At 45.5% G+C, this 16886-nt stretch overlaps 1 protein-coding gene across 2 annotated transcripts in view; it reads right to left on the bottom strand.

The window, feature by feature from the left end:
- The window catches only part of SAMD4A (sterile alpha motif domain containing 4A), a 148254-nt gene that overhangs the window by 19690 nt on the left and 111678 nt on the right, over positions 1–16886 (bottom strand). For both annotated transcript variants that reach the window (XM_088447517.1, XM_088447516.1), the window contains 6 exons: positions 13653–13762; positions 10531–10617; positions 9616–9904; positions 6195–6280; positions 3874–3992; positions 1132–1360 (listed from right to left, as the gene is read on the bottom strand). In XM_088447517.1, the coding sequence (XP_088303643.1) occupies positions 1132–1360; positions 3874–3992; positions 6195–6280; positions 9616–9904; positions 10531–10617; positions 13653–13762 (920 nt within the window). The remainder of the gene's footprint in view (positions 1–1131; positions 1361–3873; positions 3993–6194; positions 6281–9615; positions 9905–10530; positions 10618–13652; positions 13763–16886) is intronic.

Below are 16886 nucleotides of genomic sequence, written 5' to 3' on the forward strand. Positions count from 1 at the left end.
GCGGATCTGCACCTGGACTTTTTTCAATACGCAAAACTCTCTCTTATCCCTTTCAGTACCTCTCGCCGAGCAGGGAACACAGGAAATGCCTGCAGAGTTAGTTCTCACTGCTTTTTTTTTTCTTCTTTTACATTTCTTTAAAAGGATCCAGACTTGAGGGAAAAAAAATTAGAACGTGGTTAAGTAATCGTATGTACGGGAAGGGACAGACTGGGCTGATTTTACTTTCAGTGAATGCACAGCTTACCAGCAGTCTCGGGTCAAAAACAGCAAAACAATCACGGAAGCAGATTTTAGTCCGAAATATAAAAAGATAAGATTATATATATATATATATATATATATATATATATATATATATATATATATATATAAATAAATAAACGACAGGCTTAATCCACGGCACTCAACCATCTGGGGTGCCCTGATAGCCCTGGGTGTGGTCCTGTCTCTTTAAGGCAGGACCCAGTTTCATGTTTAAAATGTATGCAAGCTTGAGCCAAAGGTGGCAGATCAAGTTCATTTATCTGAGAATCAGTGTGGGGACTGGCCGGATGGGGATGACCGTGAATCGGTGGTCAGCTTAACAAATTATTGCAATATTTTGGAACCAACATTCCCTATGTTCTAAGGAGTTGCAGTTTGAAAAGCATGTGAGTGCCGAGTTTGTATGATCTATTTTTATTTATATATATATGCTCTTTTATACTATACTCAACAGGAAGTTGAAGGAGGTTCTCCAGAAGATTCTCCTATAACTCAATGTTCCCTTCTTAAAATCGCCATTTTGTAGAGATATGTATGGCCGCATTGCAAAAAAGAAAAGAAAAGAGGTCTCTCTCTTCTGAGCCAGTCAGTTAGGAAGCCCCCTAGTGGTCACATGATGGTAGGAGGAGCCTGGAGGTTTTAGGCTAAGTACTGTATGTTCCAAAGCACCTCTGCTCAGTAGATCATAGGTTATGTGCTGTGGTTAGCAAGTCATCACTAGCGGCTAGAATCAAATGAAATGTATTGGTCTTCGTACACGTAGCCAGTGCAATGTTTTTTGGGTCACCTCAGATGTAAAGCCCGGCACTTATTTAAGTCTATGTAGCAAAATAGAGCTAATTAAACAGGAACCTTTGCACCAACCTGTCTCCCTTGCTTCAGCATTGCAGGATTACTGGAAGAAGTGCGCTGTGTTGCTCCCAGGAGGCCGCTGGGACCCAGCAAACCGAGCCGGGAGCTGGGGAGGTTTCTGGATGGAATCTGGAACTGACGTGGGTTTCTTCTAGCCATTCCTGCGCCTACAGATCCAGCTGTGGGCAAGGAGTTAGACTGTCCGAAAGCTCGGCTGCCAGTGAAGATGTCAATGCTGGTCCTGTTCATTCAGTTTAAAAATTTTGCATTAAAAATCCAGAATATGAAAAAAAGAAATAAATAAATCGACAAAATATATGGTAATTACAGCAAAAATGGCAGAAACCTGGGAAAGCTGTGTGAACTGTGCTGTGCTAGCAGTGATTCATGGCCAGTTTTCTGCATTGCTCGGCAATGTTCTCAAATAGACAATTTAATCTAACCTAAGCATATTTTCCCATATGATTCTGTGCAGTTTTGCAAGAACTTTCAGCAAGTACAATCTAGAAGAGTCATTTTCCCACAGATTAACCGTCATTTATAGAGAACAAAAGTCCTCATTTCTCCTTTTAGCAAGCGATCGTTTATGTGCACATTCCAAACATCTGTGCATCAGGTGATGTAAGGACAATGGGGAGAAATTCAGAATGAGGACTAATGAGATGGGGCAGAACTGACCATGTGGCTATCGTGTCCATGGCTATTCTGAATTACTTCTATGGACTGTCTTTACTGTAAAGCGACTGGAAATTTACCGCAGAGGGTCAACCTCCACCCACACTAACAGGCCCATGTCGGAGACGGTTTGTCAAGATCGTATCCAATTTTTTGTTGGCCAATGTGGATCATCCGATGTGATGAACGACGACATGCAGCCATACCTCACACCGTTATACACGGATCGTGCAGTGTGTATGTCACGCTCAATGTATCGTTACATCGCATCGGTCCGTCGCTGGGTCGCACAATCATATATTGTGTTCCCAGCTTGTAGAACTGGCTACGTCAGGTATGGTATGATATGTTGACACTTAGGGGTAAATTTACCTCAGTGAGAGTTTTTAGAAGTGGAGATGTTGCCCATAGCAACCAGATTCTACTTATCATTTATCTAGCACCTTCTACCAGATAATAGCTAGAATCTGATTGGCTGTTATGGGCGGCATCTCCACTACTAAAAACTCCCACTTTATTAAATATACCCCTCAGAATGTAGACACCAGAATGCTGACATGTTCTGAATGTTGACAGCCAGAATGTCAATATGGACGTTTTGTCGACAGGTAACATGTTCATTATTTAAAATTAGTTAAAATTTATACAATGTGTCAGTATTAGGGATGTTAGGGACCCACCTGATGAGGTCACTGTGACGTGGCAGGTGGGCAAACATCTTTGGCCAAACATGTACTAAGAACCTCTATATAACACCATGTTAACTGATAGTTTATTATATATATTTTTTTGATATTTATTATTCTTAGTACTTAGAGTGCGCATCAGCTTTCCCCCTTTTTTCTGCAATAGAACTACAGGTCTCAGCATGGTAGCACCTCTTATAATGTTGTAATTAGGATGTGCAGCCCATCCCCCCCTTTTTAACATGTTCATTATGTCAACATTGTGCATTTCTATGGTCAACTGGCGACATAGCATTTGTCATTATTTTAGCCTATACCTAAATGTAGCATTAAAATGCTGTGTCGACATTTTGCATGTCGACATGACGAATGTCCATGTTGACATTCTCGTGTCGCCATTCTGTCCGGGTACAAGCTACATCAACGCACTAAAAGTCAGCGAAAGCCGACAACCGTAAGCACCGATAGAAAACAGAAGGACTGAACCTGTATAAGGATGTAATAATCCATCCTGCACCCACCCAGGACTATACAATTACATAGGGCACAATTCCCTTCCATCCGTTCATTAGTGTTAAATTGTTAGTGAATCTTAAAGTCTCCTCGCCACCTGGCTGCTAAATATAGGTAAATATAAAGGAATAACTGGTTACCATGATAACGTTTAGTGATTTTCTATTCTCCCTTGCAGTAAATCCACCCGCCAATCTATTTACATGAGTATCTGGTTGTTCACAAAGCACCTGGTGGTAAATTTACTAAAGTGCGGGTTGTTAGAAGTGGAGATGTTGCCCATAGCAACCAGATTCTAGCTAGTATCTTCTAGATCAGTGTTGGCTAACCTTGATACTCCAGCTGTTATGGAACTACATAACCCAGCATGCACTGCTACAGTTTTGCTATTAGGGCATGCTAAAACTGTGGCAGGGCATGCTGGGATATATAGTTCCACAACAGCTGGAGTGTCAAGGTTAGCCAACACTGTTCTAGATGGTGCTAGCTATATGATAAGTAGAATCTAATTGGTTGCTATGGGCAACGTCTCCATTAAAAAAAACCTGCACTTTAGTAAATATCCCCCCTGGGGTCTGGCCACTGTCTGTGCTATGGAGCAGGACGTATAATTGAGATGTCTAAAATCTCTTAATGGTTGGAAAACCTTTAACCATCATGTACTTTTATTAGATCAATTAAGCCGGGAGTGACTGCCATTAATCCGGTGTATACCACGTTAATATCTGGCCTGTATCTCTCCGGCACGGCTTCGCGATGTATGCACAGGATTTTTTTACTGCAAAAAAAAAGAAAAAGCCTGCGGACAGCGATGGGTTCCCCAGGATGAAACGCAGTCACTAAGGTAACTAGCACACGGGGAGAGCTGATCCCAACCTACTTTCTCTGCTGCCGGTACCCAGCAACATCCAGGAGGGTTTTCCGTGGAAAAGACCTGTACAGCTTCTGTACTTGCTGTTTCCACGACAACAGTCTCTTCTTCTGAGTCTCCGTGAAGGCCTGCGCGCACACAAACACATCATTTCATCAGACACTGCCATAGAATGCAGCACAGTTTATCCCATGAAATAACGGAAAACAAAACGATCCCTAAAATATGATTTGTTACACAGGATGCACTAAACAGGTCCTTTTACTGAGATTTGTTATTATATTTTATGTGCAGGCTACCCGCTGCATTCTCAGTATGCTGGTTTGTGGATCGTTACGGCCTGCGAGTATCACAGCTTCCAGTCAGAGAGAGCGGGAGAGCTCCACAAGCGGCAGCGTAACAGGAATGACCTGACAGAAATAAAATCTGATTTATATTTTTAGATGCATATGACTAAAGTTAGAGCAACTACTGTATTCATTCTCCCAAACTGGTCAGGGCTAGGAGAGTCTGCACACATTACAGCATTAGCAGCAGGATATCTGACCAGTGGCGGCTGTAACTATGGGGGAGACGTATCGAAGCTTCCAAAGGGTGGAGAAGAGGACAAGTGCAGGCGTTACCCATAGCAACAAATCAGCCACTATCATTTTAAAGAATTTACTTAATAAATGATAGGTAGAAGCTGTTTGGTTGCAACTTTCCTGCCCTTTAGAAGTTTTGATACAATTCCCCCTAAGACTGGAGCATTTGGAGGTCTCTGTGCATCCCATGGGGACACTGGCCGGACACCACTGCATGCTGGGATATGTTAAAATGTCGATGGCCACCTCCTATAATTACAGCTCTTGCACTTCACTTATATGCCCTAAGTCATGACAGCAAGAGGCCATCAGGAAATCTTCACTAGTGCACAATTTAGTTTGTAGAATTTGTACCTGGACGGTGCATAAGGCATAATAATAGCAAGATAATGTGTGAAATAGCCACCAACCTAGAGAACGTTTTCAAATGTAAAAATACATTATTTTGCAGGAATAAAAGCAAACTGCATCCACCAGCTTGACAAGGGCTGACCCCTGAAATATACCATCTACACCCATTATTATTATCTTTTATTTATATGGCGGCACAAGGGTTCCGCAGCGCCTTACATAGTACATAAACACAGTACATAAACAGCTGAGGAGAACAAGAAAACAGTGACATACAGTACAAGACAATGCAAGACAAGTACATGGTATATAAAGATTGCTGGGATGGCAAAAGTCACGGGTTAGGTGCTTTTGAGTATAGAGCAGATAACAATATGAGTAAAGAAAGGAAAAGCACATGAGGGAAGGGGGCCCTGCTTGTGAGAGCTCACATTCTAAAGGGGACGGGCAGACAGACAGGGGTGACACAGATGGGGTAGACAGTGAGCATGGGACAGAGGGTTAGGATGACAGATGGGTGAATTCCTATTTTACAGTATGTGAGGGAGTCATTTGGATTAAGATTATCGCCACTGACATTCTACTTTATGTGACAGTTTTTGTAGGTGTCTGGGGAAAGCCATGGTTGTTATTTCAGTTTACGTGAAGTTTGATGGATAGCTGAAGCCACTTCAAGGGTTATTTAAAGAGTTTGGTTAACGTGTGACCCAGCAGTCTCAGGTAAATGTGGAAATTGGTGAAAGTAGTTGTTGTAAAGAGATGTTCAGATGTAAAATAATGATAAATTGTGATCAATTAAACTATCCTGTCCCCCAAGTGCATTAGTGCACTTTCCCCGCAGGACAGAGCAATAATAGCAATGCGATTACACATGGCTGCATTTGCACAGCGGCAGGCGTTTACGCAGATTCGCAGATGACCTTTGCAGTATTCCGGCTCAGCTAACAGATCAACATGGAGGTGGCAAAAGGTCGGCCAACATGCAGCCAAAATGAGCATGTGGGTGCAGATTATAGCAGATAGTAATGCTGGAGCGCTCTTGTCATACTGGGACAGGCAAGAGGAGGACTATGGTGCCCTACACGCGGCAGTATAGCGGATAGGCCTCTACATACAATAACCAGCTGATCACGAGGACTCTTGTGAAACCCCATTCCACAGGACTGCACAGATCAGAGACCTGTTACATGGGATTAAGGAGCCATTTATCACTATAAAGCACGGTTTGTAATAGTACTGTATAACAAATCTTCAGCGTGAGTTATTACTTTTAGCAAATCTCGCTTATCAGGCAATTTTATACAGAAGTGTAAGCTCCCATGACAAGTAATGTACTGGTGACAGCATCTATCAAGTTGAATGTTGTTACATCTACATCACAAAGGTGTCACCTACTTCATGAATAAGGCATTTGTCAATCAGCTGTAAGTAGGAACTGATGTTTTCCTCGTCGGCTCTAGAGACCAGGAGCTGGGTACAGACTGAAAGAAAATAGAGGCAAAGTAAACTTGTGACAAACCTGGACCCAATGAAATTAATTGGACGGTCTCAAATGGCTTTTCCAATGTACTTAGGGCCTGATTCAGAGCCGGACGCTATTTGCGCTCGCTCGTTCAGAAAAAGGGGCTGGCTATTTAAATTAACCATTCGCTCTTTGCGGTCTGTTCACGCCTCTATGTCTGAACGAGCGAACAAAACATGCGAACGTAATTTTGAAAAAAACGCCCCCTGGCCGCTCGCATCCTACGTCATGTCCACTATTTCTTAGATTAATCGAGTACATCGAAAGGCGTCTGAACTGCTCGCTATTCTTGTGGTTGGTTTTTCCTACCACAATCATGCGAGCAGTTCTGACTATAAAACAACCAAGTGACGTGGTCAATGACGCTGCTTTGTTAATTATGCACACCCTTAAAATGCCCGTTTTGACCTTTAAGCACGCCTGCGTTCTGATCTCCACTCCCCGTTTTCAAGCACCTTCCCCTGTTACCACCCACAAACGCCTCATTCTGTCACTCAAAATAGCAGGTATTCGCTATTTAGCGAGCACACGATTTTTGGCCGCACTGACTGGTTCGCGCATGCGTATTAAAATCCGAACGTATGCGCAGTTGTGCGAACATCGGTAGGAACAAATGAGCGGCCGCTTACGAGCGGCTCTGAATCAGGCCCTTAATCCCGTATGGTAAAAGCACCGATTTCATGGTAATGGTTTCCAGTACTACTTTTGCTTAAAACCCACATAGTTCTGCAGCGTAAACTGGCCTATCTGTAATAACTAACAGAATGTAAACTTAAACCAAGAGAACGCTAACTAAACATCGCCTATAAACACAGATATCCTAATAGGGAATTGTATCCCATAAATCCGCACACACGGCCTGATTCAGCAAGAATCGCAGCTGCTTATTCGCACGCAATTGGCCGATTATTAAACACTGCGCGTGCATCGTAGTTTGCGAACCGGCCACTGCGATCGCCACTACACAGACCCATGGCAGAATGATTGACAGGAAGTGCTGTTTGTGGGTGGTGACGGGGGGTGGTCGGGCGAATGCAGGCGTGCCAGTGCACTTCAGCGGCGTTGCAGGGGCGTGCATAAATTAGCCACTGCGATACCATATGTAGCCTGAGCCCTCATAGCGTGCGCTGACGTAAGCAATTCCTGAGTGAGGTCTGATCTGCCTTAACTGTGCGTTTGGGTCCGATGTTACCGATTGTTTCTCTATGTTCCCCTAGTATACGGATGTGAGTAAGGGGAACTGGGCGTCCTTATGTCAGGCTGCGATCGCAATGTGAATGCAAATATTTACATATCACCGCTGATATTAGGAGCTGCGTTGCGTGTGTATAAGCTGAATAACAATCCTTGCCCACAGACTTTATATATACCGATCTGTGTGATGACAGCATTGATGTATACGTATGTGTCCAACCGGTAGTAGGGGAATCTATAGCCCCCTTACCAGTGTACAGGTAACAAAATGCCCCTTACAGTTTGGAGGGTTCATACACAGGAATGTGACGTCATAAGAAGTTTGAAAGCAAATGGACATTCTGGGCCTTATTCAGAGGTGGACGGACGCTAATCAGCCGCGGCTTCATCTACTTGCGGCATCGCTGCGTTGTTAATATGCTAATGTTAGAGTCAGCCTTCCCCTTATGTACTAGGGTGCGACAGAATGTGCAAGCACTGAGACGCCCACTTTCAGTGCCCGTGCCGCTGCCACGCCGCCTGCGGTTATGAACAGTCCACCTTTGGCGTATCATCGCGCCCACCATCGACGCTTGCACCAACCTATGGCGGACGCAGTGTCTCCTCCTGAACTCCATCTAATCATGTCCTCTGTGGCTGCTGCTCTAATGACGTCTGGACCTTACGTAGCAGAGCATTCGTGCTTACGCACACAGGGTAACACGGTTTTCAGAAAATTCCGTACATGCGCAGTAACAAATAATCGCTCAACTGCGCAAACATTCGGTATTGCGTTCACCTCTGAACCAGGCCCTCTATGTTTTTACTAGGTGAGCTTTTTTTTGTCCTTGATTTGCCGTTTTCCAAGATACGTGGGATGAGGATGGTCTTGATTGGCTGATACACAATCTGATAAATTATTGGATCCATAAAAAATGTCCTACAATCCTCCTCCATGCAAACAGCACATATATTCCCTGTCAGACTAATGAGAAGACGGTGTAATGCCTTCCTACCCCTGTACTCGCAGGACTGGTACTAGGACCTCTCAGTATTGGTCTGCAGACACCCAATCAGCACTCTCAACACAAGAGGTGTCAGACCAAACTAAATCTGCTCTATCCAACAGGAGAACTGCCCGCTGGTGAGTATCTTACAATACCGGTCCCCTATGACTGTGGACGATGGGGAGAGGACGGAACACTTTCATTATGGACAGAGCTTTTATTTAGCTATAGGAGTTGCTGGGGGTCCATCGGACAAACTATCGGTGTTACTGAAAACTTCACAGCACCAGTCACGCTAGCGTCACCTTCACACAAGAACAGATAACACATTTGGAAAAAGTAGTTATAGAACAATATCAAAGGCAAACAGAACTCATTTTACGGAGATATCCGGCGTACAGGCTGATGCCAGTGCTGGACACTACGTCCTTGGGATTCACCAGAAGTTTATATTATATGGTGGCTTGATCCACATGAGATTGCAGAAGTGATTTAATAGCTTTACCTGATCCAGGTACAGGGCTGCTTAGATACCAACAGTGCTCTGCGAATAAGTTCAGGATTGAAAACGGAGACAATGTAGGATAATCAGGGATGGGCTAGCGGTGCCATTGACCAGGGCTGGAAAAGCGCCCTGCAACCAGTAAGACACTCTTAAGGATTCTCCGTGCAGTTCTCTACTTCCTAGCGCCGGTGTCCCCGCCCCCTTGGTGTGACATCACATGTTTGGGGTCGGCACTCCTTTGATAAGTTGCAGGGCCTGCTCAACTTTTCAAAATACCACCACACAGGTATTAGGATCTAGGTCCCAGGGTATCAGTGAGCAACCATTACTATAGGACATTGCATTGAGTTACTTTAGCCCAGTGGTTCTCAAACTCTGTTCTCAGGACCCCACAAAGGTCACGTTTTCCAGGTCACCCAGCAAGTGCACAGGTGTAGTCATTACTCACTGACACAATTTAAAAGAGCCACAGGTGGAGCTAATTATTTCACTTGTGATTCTGTGAGGAGACCTGGAAAACATGCTCTGTTTGGGGTCCTGAGGACGAAGTTTAAGAACATGTATATTGAGGGTTATATGTATAAATTACAGTATTTAACCAATGCTTACCTTTACCCATAACTCTCGTAAACTGGCCTGGAAGATCCCCTTCAGGCAATGGGACCCCCCCACTCTCGCCCTCGCAGTTGCCCATATGGTGCTGTTGCATCCCCCCAGAGGCAGAGTCTTTGCTCTCCGATCCTTGCCCGTCATTGCCTATTAAAGAAGTCTGAGAATCGGGCTCCCGGTTGTGGTCTTCCGCACTGGCATTTTGGGAGGAGTACGCTTTGATTGGAGTAAGAATCATCTGATGAAGCTCCTGCAGGGGGACACGCAAGTTGCCCCCTTCTAGGATGTCCTGCGGATTACACAATACACATAACATCCTTTACTTACGGTGTAAAAGGGGATTACATTCAGACCTCTGCATATTGTAGTGATCGGTTATTGGAATATAACACCAAGCTAAGAAAAAACCCTGAATGTCCATTGTAATTACAGAGGTTATCTATCCCCTGATGAAGTCCAAAAGTTTACAAGCTGGATGAAACGCATAGGAAAGGGCTGTTTCGGGTGCTGATATCCTCATGTGCACTACCATTGGTGTTAATCTGGTTTGAACTGGTCGTTTGTATCTTTAGGATCTCCAGGACCTCTTGGGGAAAACTGAATTCTTTACCGAGTTACCACATATAGACATTTTTGTTTACTTACAGAGTCAAATTCAATGCATGTGAAATTGATTAAATAAATAGGACATTAGGACATATTGGAAGTATACACTGTGACTCACATTCCATTTTATGGCATAACTAGCCAGGGAAGATGGGTAGGAAAGGAAATGGGGGAGGAGGGGGTGCAGGAAAAAAAGTGTCCAACATAATAATTCTAGTTATTCATTAACACAATTGTGCATCATCAATATACATCTATGGTAAGTAATTAGGACTGCAATTCTAGATACCTAGTGTGAGGACGACTTACCCTCTCCAGTGATTTCAGCAGAATGTGCCTCTCCTTCAGTTTCTGGATGCTGATCACGATCTTGTGACGGGCACCTTTGGTGACATTCTAGAACAGGAAATCACAGAAGCTGTTACTTGCGCAGGCGATAGACGCCCGGTCGCAATTCTTTTTAATATAGAACTTTAGCTATTTGAATATAGTAAAATAATTAACCATGCATTTTGTGAGCTGAATCAATATTGCTCAGAGAGTGCCTCGTGCCTCATTGGAGGTAAATCAACAGGCTGCATTCTTGCAAACATTATTTCATCTCGTACAATAGTTACATTTGGTCTAATGGTCGTTGGTATAGTCACTCATAGAACTATTTATTTAGGCCAGATGTTGTTACACAGGGAGGTTCTACACTAGGACAGGACAGGATTACACAACTCTACTGCCGAATAATGTATCACCCAAACTCCACCAGTGAAGAAATCAACAAGGTCTAACGTACAGCAAAATAAAATGCATTAAAAATATCAGCATTATTAATAATAAATGATATCGAGGTACGGTATTAACATTCATTTAAGCAAAGCCAATCATTGTGATATTGTGTAAGTTAATGTGAAAACAGAGCACAGCAGAAAGCCATCGTACACAGATTTGCACAGACACTAAACAATATTCCATTTTTTGTTTGTAATTATTTTAAGGAAATTTTCAATATTGCCAAGGTCCTCAGGTTTAATAGATCCTCTGACATACAGTAAGTAATCTCTCCTCTACTTCTGATTATATTAGCATTTGCTTTCAGGTATATGAACCCTTGGAGAAAGAGTTGCCACAAAGCTTATGGAAGGGGTATGTGTTGCTACAGAACGTAGATGGGGGTCATGTGTTACTACAGAGTGCAGATGAAGGTGTCATGTATTGCTACAATGTGTGGTTGGAGAGTCCTGTGTTGCTATAATGTGCGGTTGGAGGGGTCCTGTGTTGCTAAGAGTGCGGTTGGAGAGGTTCTATGTTGCTACAGAGTGTGGTTTGAGAGTCCTGTGTTGCTACAGAGTGCGGTTGGAGAGTCCTTTGCTGCTAAAGAGAGCTGTTGGAGGAGATTTGCCCTGCTACAGAATCTGGTTGAAGGAGTTCTGTCCTGCTACAGAGTGTGGTTGAAGGAGTCCTGTCCTGCTACAGAGTGTGGTTGTAGGAGTCCTGTCCTGCTACAGAGTGCGGTTGTAGGAGTCCTGTCCTGTTACAGAGTGCGGTTGGAGGACTGTCCTGCTACAGAGTGTGGTTGAAGGAGTCCTATCCTGCTACAGAGTGCGGTTGTAGGAGTCCTGTCCTGCTACAGAGTGCGGTTGTAGGAGTCCTGTCCTGCTACAGAGTGCGGTTGTAGGAGTCCTGTCCTGCTACAGAGTGCGGTTGTAGGAGTCCTGTCCTGCTACAGAGTGCGGTTGTAGGAGTCCTGTCCTGCTACAGAGTGCGGTTGTAGGAGTCCTGTCCTGCTACAGAGTGCGGTTGTAGGAGTCCTGTCCTGCTACAGAGTGTGGTTGGAGGAGTGTCCTGCTACAGAGCGCGGTTGGAGGAGTCTTGTGTTGCTACAGAGTGCGGTTGGAGAATCCTGTGTTGCTACAGAGTGCGGTTGGAGGAGTCTTGTGTTGCTACAGAGTGCGGTTGGAGGAGTCTTGTGTTGCTGCAGAGCACGGTTGGAGGAGTCCTGTGCTGCTACAGAGTGCGGTTGGAGAATCCTGTGTTGCTACAGAGTGCGGTTGGAGGAGTCTTGTGTTGCTACAGAGTGCGGTTGGGGGAGTCTTGTGTTGCTACAGAGTGCGGTTGGAGGAGTCTTGTGTTGCTACAGAGTACGGTTGGAGGAGTCTTGTGTTGCTACAGAGTGCGGTTGGAGGAGTCTACAGACTGTGGTTGGAGAATCCTGTGTTGCTACAGAGTGCGGTTGGAGGAGTCCTGTGCTGCTACAGAGTGCAGTTGGACAAGTCTTGTGTTGCTACAGTGTGTGGTTGGAGAATCCTGTGTTGCTACAGAGTGCGGTTAGAGGAGTCTTGTGTTGCTACAGAGTGCGGTTGGAGGAGTCTTGTGTTGCTACAGAGTGTGGTTGGAGAATCCTGTGTTGCTACAGAGTGCAGTTGGAGGAGTCTTGTGTTGCTACAGAGTGCGGTTGGAGGAGTCCTGTCCTGCTACAGAGTGCGGTTGGACAAGTCTACAGAGTGTGGTTGGAGAATCCTGTGTTGCTACAGAGTGCAACTGGAGAGTCCTGTGTTGCTACAGAGTGCAGCTGGAGAGTCCTGTGTTGCTACAGAGTGCAGCTGGAGAGTCCTGTATTGTTAGGTATCAGAGCTGAATTCCATATTATGAAGCACATCAAAAGCTTTTAGAAATTTGGTTTTATATACTGAGGACATGAAACTTTTCTTACCAAAATAAGTAACACAATTGTCACATAAATAAACCAACTACAAATCTAAAGTTTCCCATTTGCAAATCCACCACTAAATGGCCTCTATATTTTGCAATAAATGAAAACAAGGTTCTTAGGGCCTGATTCAGACCCGCTCGCGAGCGGCTGTCCGCTCACAAGTGGGTCGATGGTGTGCATTGAGCATGCGCACGACGGAGGGATCTCCGTCGTGCGCATGCGCGAGACGTGACGAGCGAAGGACTTTCCTTCGCTCGTTGTGTCTGATCAAAGGGGGCGTGCTGTCGATGTTGATTGACAGCACGCCCCCTTTGGTGGGCGTGCCTCCCAGACGGGGGCGTTCCTAAGGGAACGCCTACCGTCAGAAGCCGGCCCACTGACATCACTAGTGATGTCAGTGGGAGTGATTTTGGCTCTGATAGAGCCAAAATCACTCCAGGGCTTGTGGTCGATAACCCCGACCACAGGCTTCTGGTCGCACTGGCGATGGTCGCGATGGTCAAGACCATCGCGACCATCATCCTGCACGCTCGTATGTGCTGTGGGTGGTGACCCAGAGCTATACGAGCGTCCAGGAGGACGCTCCATTTTTATGGAGGACGGCCCTCATTCAGAGCGAGCGCTCTGCTCAGAGCGTCCGGCTCTGAATGAGGGCCTTAGTCCTACAGTAATGAATATAAAAAAATAAAACACCCAAAACAAAAACACCCACTGCTGCAACTCTTACCTGGGCCTCTAGCTGACACTCATTAAGGGACATCATCTCCTCGTAGGTCATCTGAGAGAACAGGGCTGCGTACTTGTGCAAACGAAGACTCTTAAGCCACGCGGGGACATCTGTAACGACAAGTGTTGCACCGATCCATCAATCTACAGCTTGCAGAACAATATTGCCATTCATTGTGCACTAAGCCAGCAGAACCTACTCATTCTTTGAGAAGCTTTCACTCGATAAATAATTCCTCATAGGCCCAATTATTCCTACATACACCACGGCAATAGTTTCAGGAGTTTTCATAGAACTAATCAGCAATAAAAAGTATAGCATTTATATACACTAAATTCAATATTTTGTGTACGCAGACAAGGAGCTAGTCTTTGTAAATGACTGTATCTCTTCCAGTCCATGTTGTGAGCTGGCAGCCCAGCTGGTGCTTTAGGATAGAGGGGACACAATTCACATCTACAAGAGGAACAGGAATTTGGTCTCAAAAACCTTTTCAGTAAAAATGTGCAGCCCCTTATACATATTAGTCCTGATGCTACTAGTCATCATCAGCTCTGATTTACGTCTGCCCTATACTAGGTGCCTCCAAACAGATGTAGTTTGGCTTAGGTATAAGCTTGGTCTATGTGACAACACCTAGTTCCAACCAGAGACTGACTGAGGCTGTAGAACAGCCCCGGCATCCCCCTGTGTACATACGCTATAGGCGCATGGATGAAAAAGGGGCTGACCTCACAGGAGGTGTGGACACACCTTGCAGGGGGCGTGGTCACACCTCACAGGGGGCGTGGCCACACCTCACAGGGGGCGTGGCCACACCTCACAGGGGGCATGGCCACACCTCACAGGGGGGGAAGGCGTTTCAGAAGGCACTGGGGAGTGGCTTCGCGGCACCCCACCCATCTCTCTGCATGCAGGCCGAGCAGAACGGTGAGAGGCGGAGCAACTTGTCCAGGCTTTCGGGTTGTACCCTACAGTTCGGCCCTGGTTACAGCCCCTGTTCTTTGGTTGAGAGTGTACATGCAACCAAAATGTGCACAACTCTACACCACCAGCGCTCTACTGCCACGGACAGACTGCACATATGAGAGAAATAAGGAAATCGGATCTCAGCAGCCGCAGTGGGAGGAATTGAAACACACTCAGCCAATCAGAAGCAGCTACGTTATCAGGATGTATTTTTTTCACCCGGGTCGGGAGAGATACTTCTCCTGACATGTGCGTAAAGGTGTCCTTGCTGTAGTCTGCATGGGGCTCATCTGCACTACCACAAAATACAACCAAATCTATTTCCGGGTGGAGATGCAATTTGCGCCTATATGAAACACTAAAGTCCAACTCTACACGAGAAGCAATGTGTGTATAAAACAGCAATATGTGTATAAAACAGAAGTGACGTTAATATTTGTATACATTTCTATAAACAATATTAATAACAATAAACTGCGAGTTCCGAAGTTGTCGCGTATAACCTGCAAATTCGGATGTGACCATTTCTGATGGCTGAAATAGATGGGGAATGGGCGGAGGGGCTGGGGGGAGTTATGCTGTCCTGTAGGGGTCTGTTAGGGGTGTGATATTTTGGGCTCTGATTGCAGAACCATGTGCAGGAAACATTCACCTTAAACCGGGTCAAAAAGCGTAAATATTTCACAATAATTCACTGTCACAACGTTCCGTATTCTAACAAACCACCACGATAAATATGTACCAGTGTCATTATCCCATAAACACCAGATAACCTTTACACTCTCTTCCAATGTAGCGGAACGACCTGTCTTGGATTTCCAGATCCACAAAAGCTAGACCGCCACCACATATACACAGTATATATCTATGTATATAGTAACAAAGACGGCCTACAAGTTCAACAAAGCCTTATAAAGAAAAGGTTATACTATAACAACCATTACTATAAAGGCAAAAAAAAAAAAAACAACAGCTTAAAGTATGACCTTGGGGCCTGATTCAGCGAGGATCGCAGTGGCTAATATGCACGCAAATCGGCCGGTTATTTCGCACTGCGCATGCAATCGCATCACACATGCGCGAACCAGCCGCTGCTTTCGGGAACAGCGTTCACAGTGGCGACGCAGACCCATCGCAGAGTGATTGACATGAAGTGCCTTTTGTGGGTGGTGATGGTCGGCCAAACGCAGGCGTGCCAATGCGGTCACAGACGTCAGGGTTTGTATAAGTGTGCGTATGGATCCGATGGTACTCGCTTGTACCGATGTTTTCGCTAATCTGCTAAGTATTACGGATGTGTGTAATGTAAATAGGGCGTCCTTATGTGGTGCTGAGCTTGCATTGCGATGGCAGTGGATTGGCTTGCTTCCGCTGTTGAACTGTGTACGTACACAGTATTGCGATCAGTAGTGATCAGGACCTTGGTCCTATATAAAGGTACTTTTTAAGCCGCAAATGACCTGCATGCATTTGTCAGGAAACCTTATCTGTGCCCTACGGTCAAGGTTTACATGCTCTGATTGGCCATTTGTTGCCCTACCTCCCCCATTACACACATTACGCACAATACACACATTACGCACAGCGGTTGCCCTACTTCCCCCATTACACACATTACGCACAATACACACATTACGCACAGCAGTTGCCCCAACTTACTCTTATCGGTTCCAAAGCTCCGACTGTCTATTGGAAAGTTTCCCAACGTCTCATTTTTTTTTTGTTTAGTTTCACATGTACCTACATTTTATAACAATAGGTTACCACACAACGGGATCGGTATGAATGACCGCCGGACCTATGACCGGCGGTTCAAATCCCGACACCGGAAGACCGGCAGAAGTGAAAATCCCGACAGGTAAGTAAATACACGATCGCTAACCCTTTCCCCCCCTAACCCCCCTTAGGGGTGCCTAACGCTACTCCCCCCTAGTGCCTAACCCTAACCTCCCCCCTAGTGCCTAAACCTAACCTCCCACCTAGTGCCTAAACCTAACCTCCCTGTCCCCGCAGCCTAAACCTAACCCTCCCCCTAGCGGTGCCTAACCCTAACCACCCCTTCCCCTAGCCTAGCCCTCCCGGGGGGGGGGTACCTAACCCTAAGTATCCCCCCCGTAGCCCCTAACATAACCCTCCCTCCCCCCGCGGCAGTCCCTGCCCCCCGCCCAGCTTACCTTCGTTCAGTATGCTGGGCGTCGGGATAATGATAGGCGTCTGGATTTCGACGAATATCATTAATCCTCTGTTGGGATTGCACAGTCGGGA

Source organism: Taudactylus pleione, unplaced genomic scaffold (assembly GCF_031769625.1).
Source record: "Taudactylus pleione unplaced genomic scaffold, aTauple2 ptg000433l, whole genome shotgun sequence".
NCBI classification, from domain to species: Eukaryota; Metazoa; Chordata; class Amphibia; order Anura; family Myobatrachidae; genus Taudactylus; species Taudactylus pleione.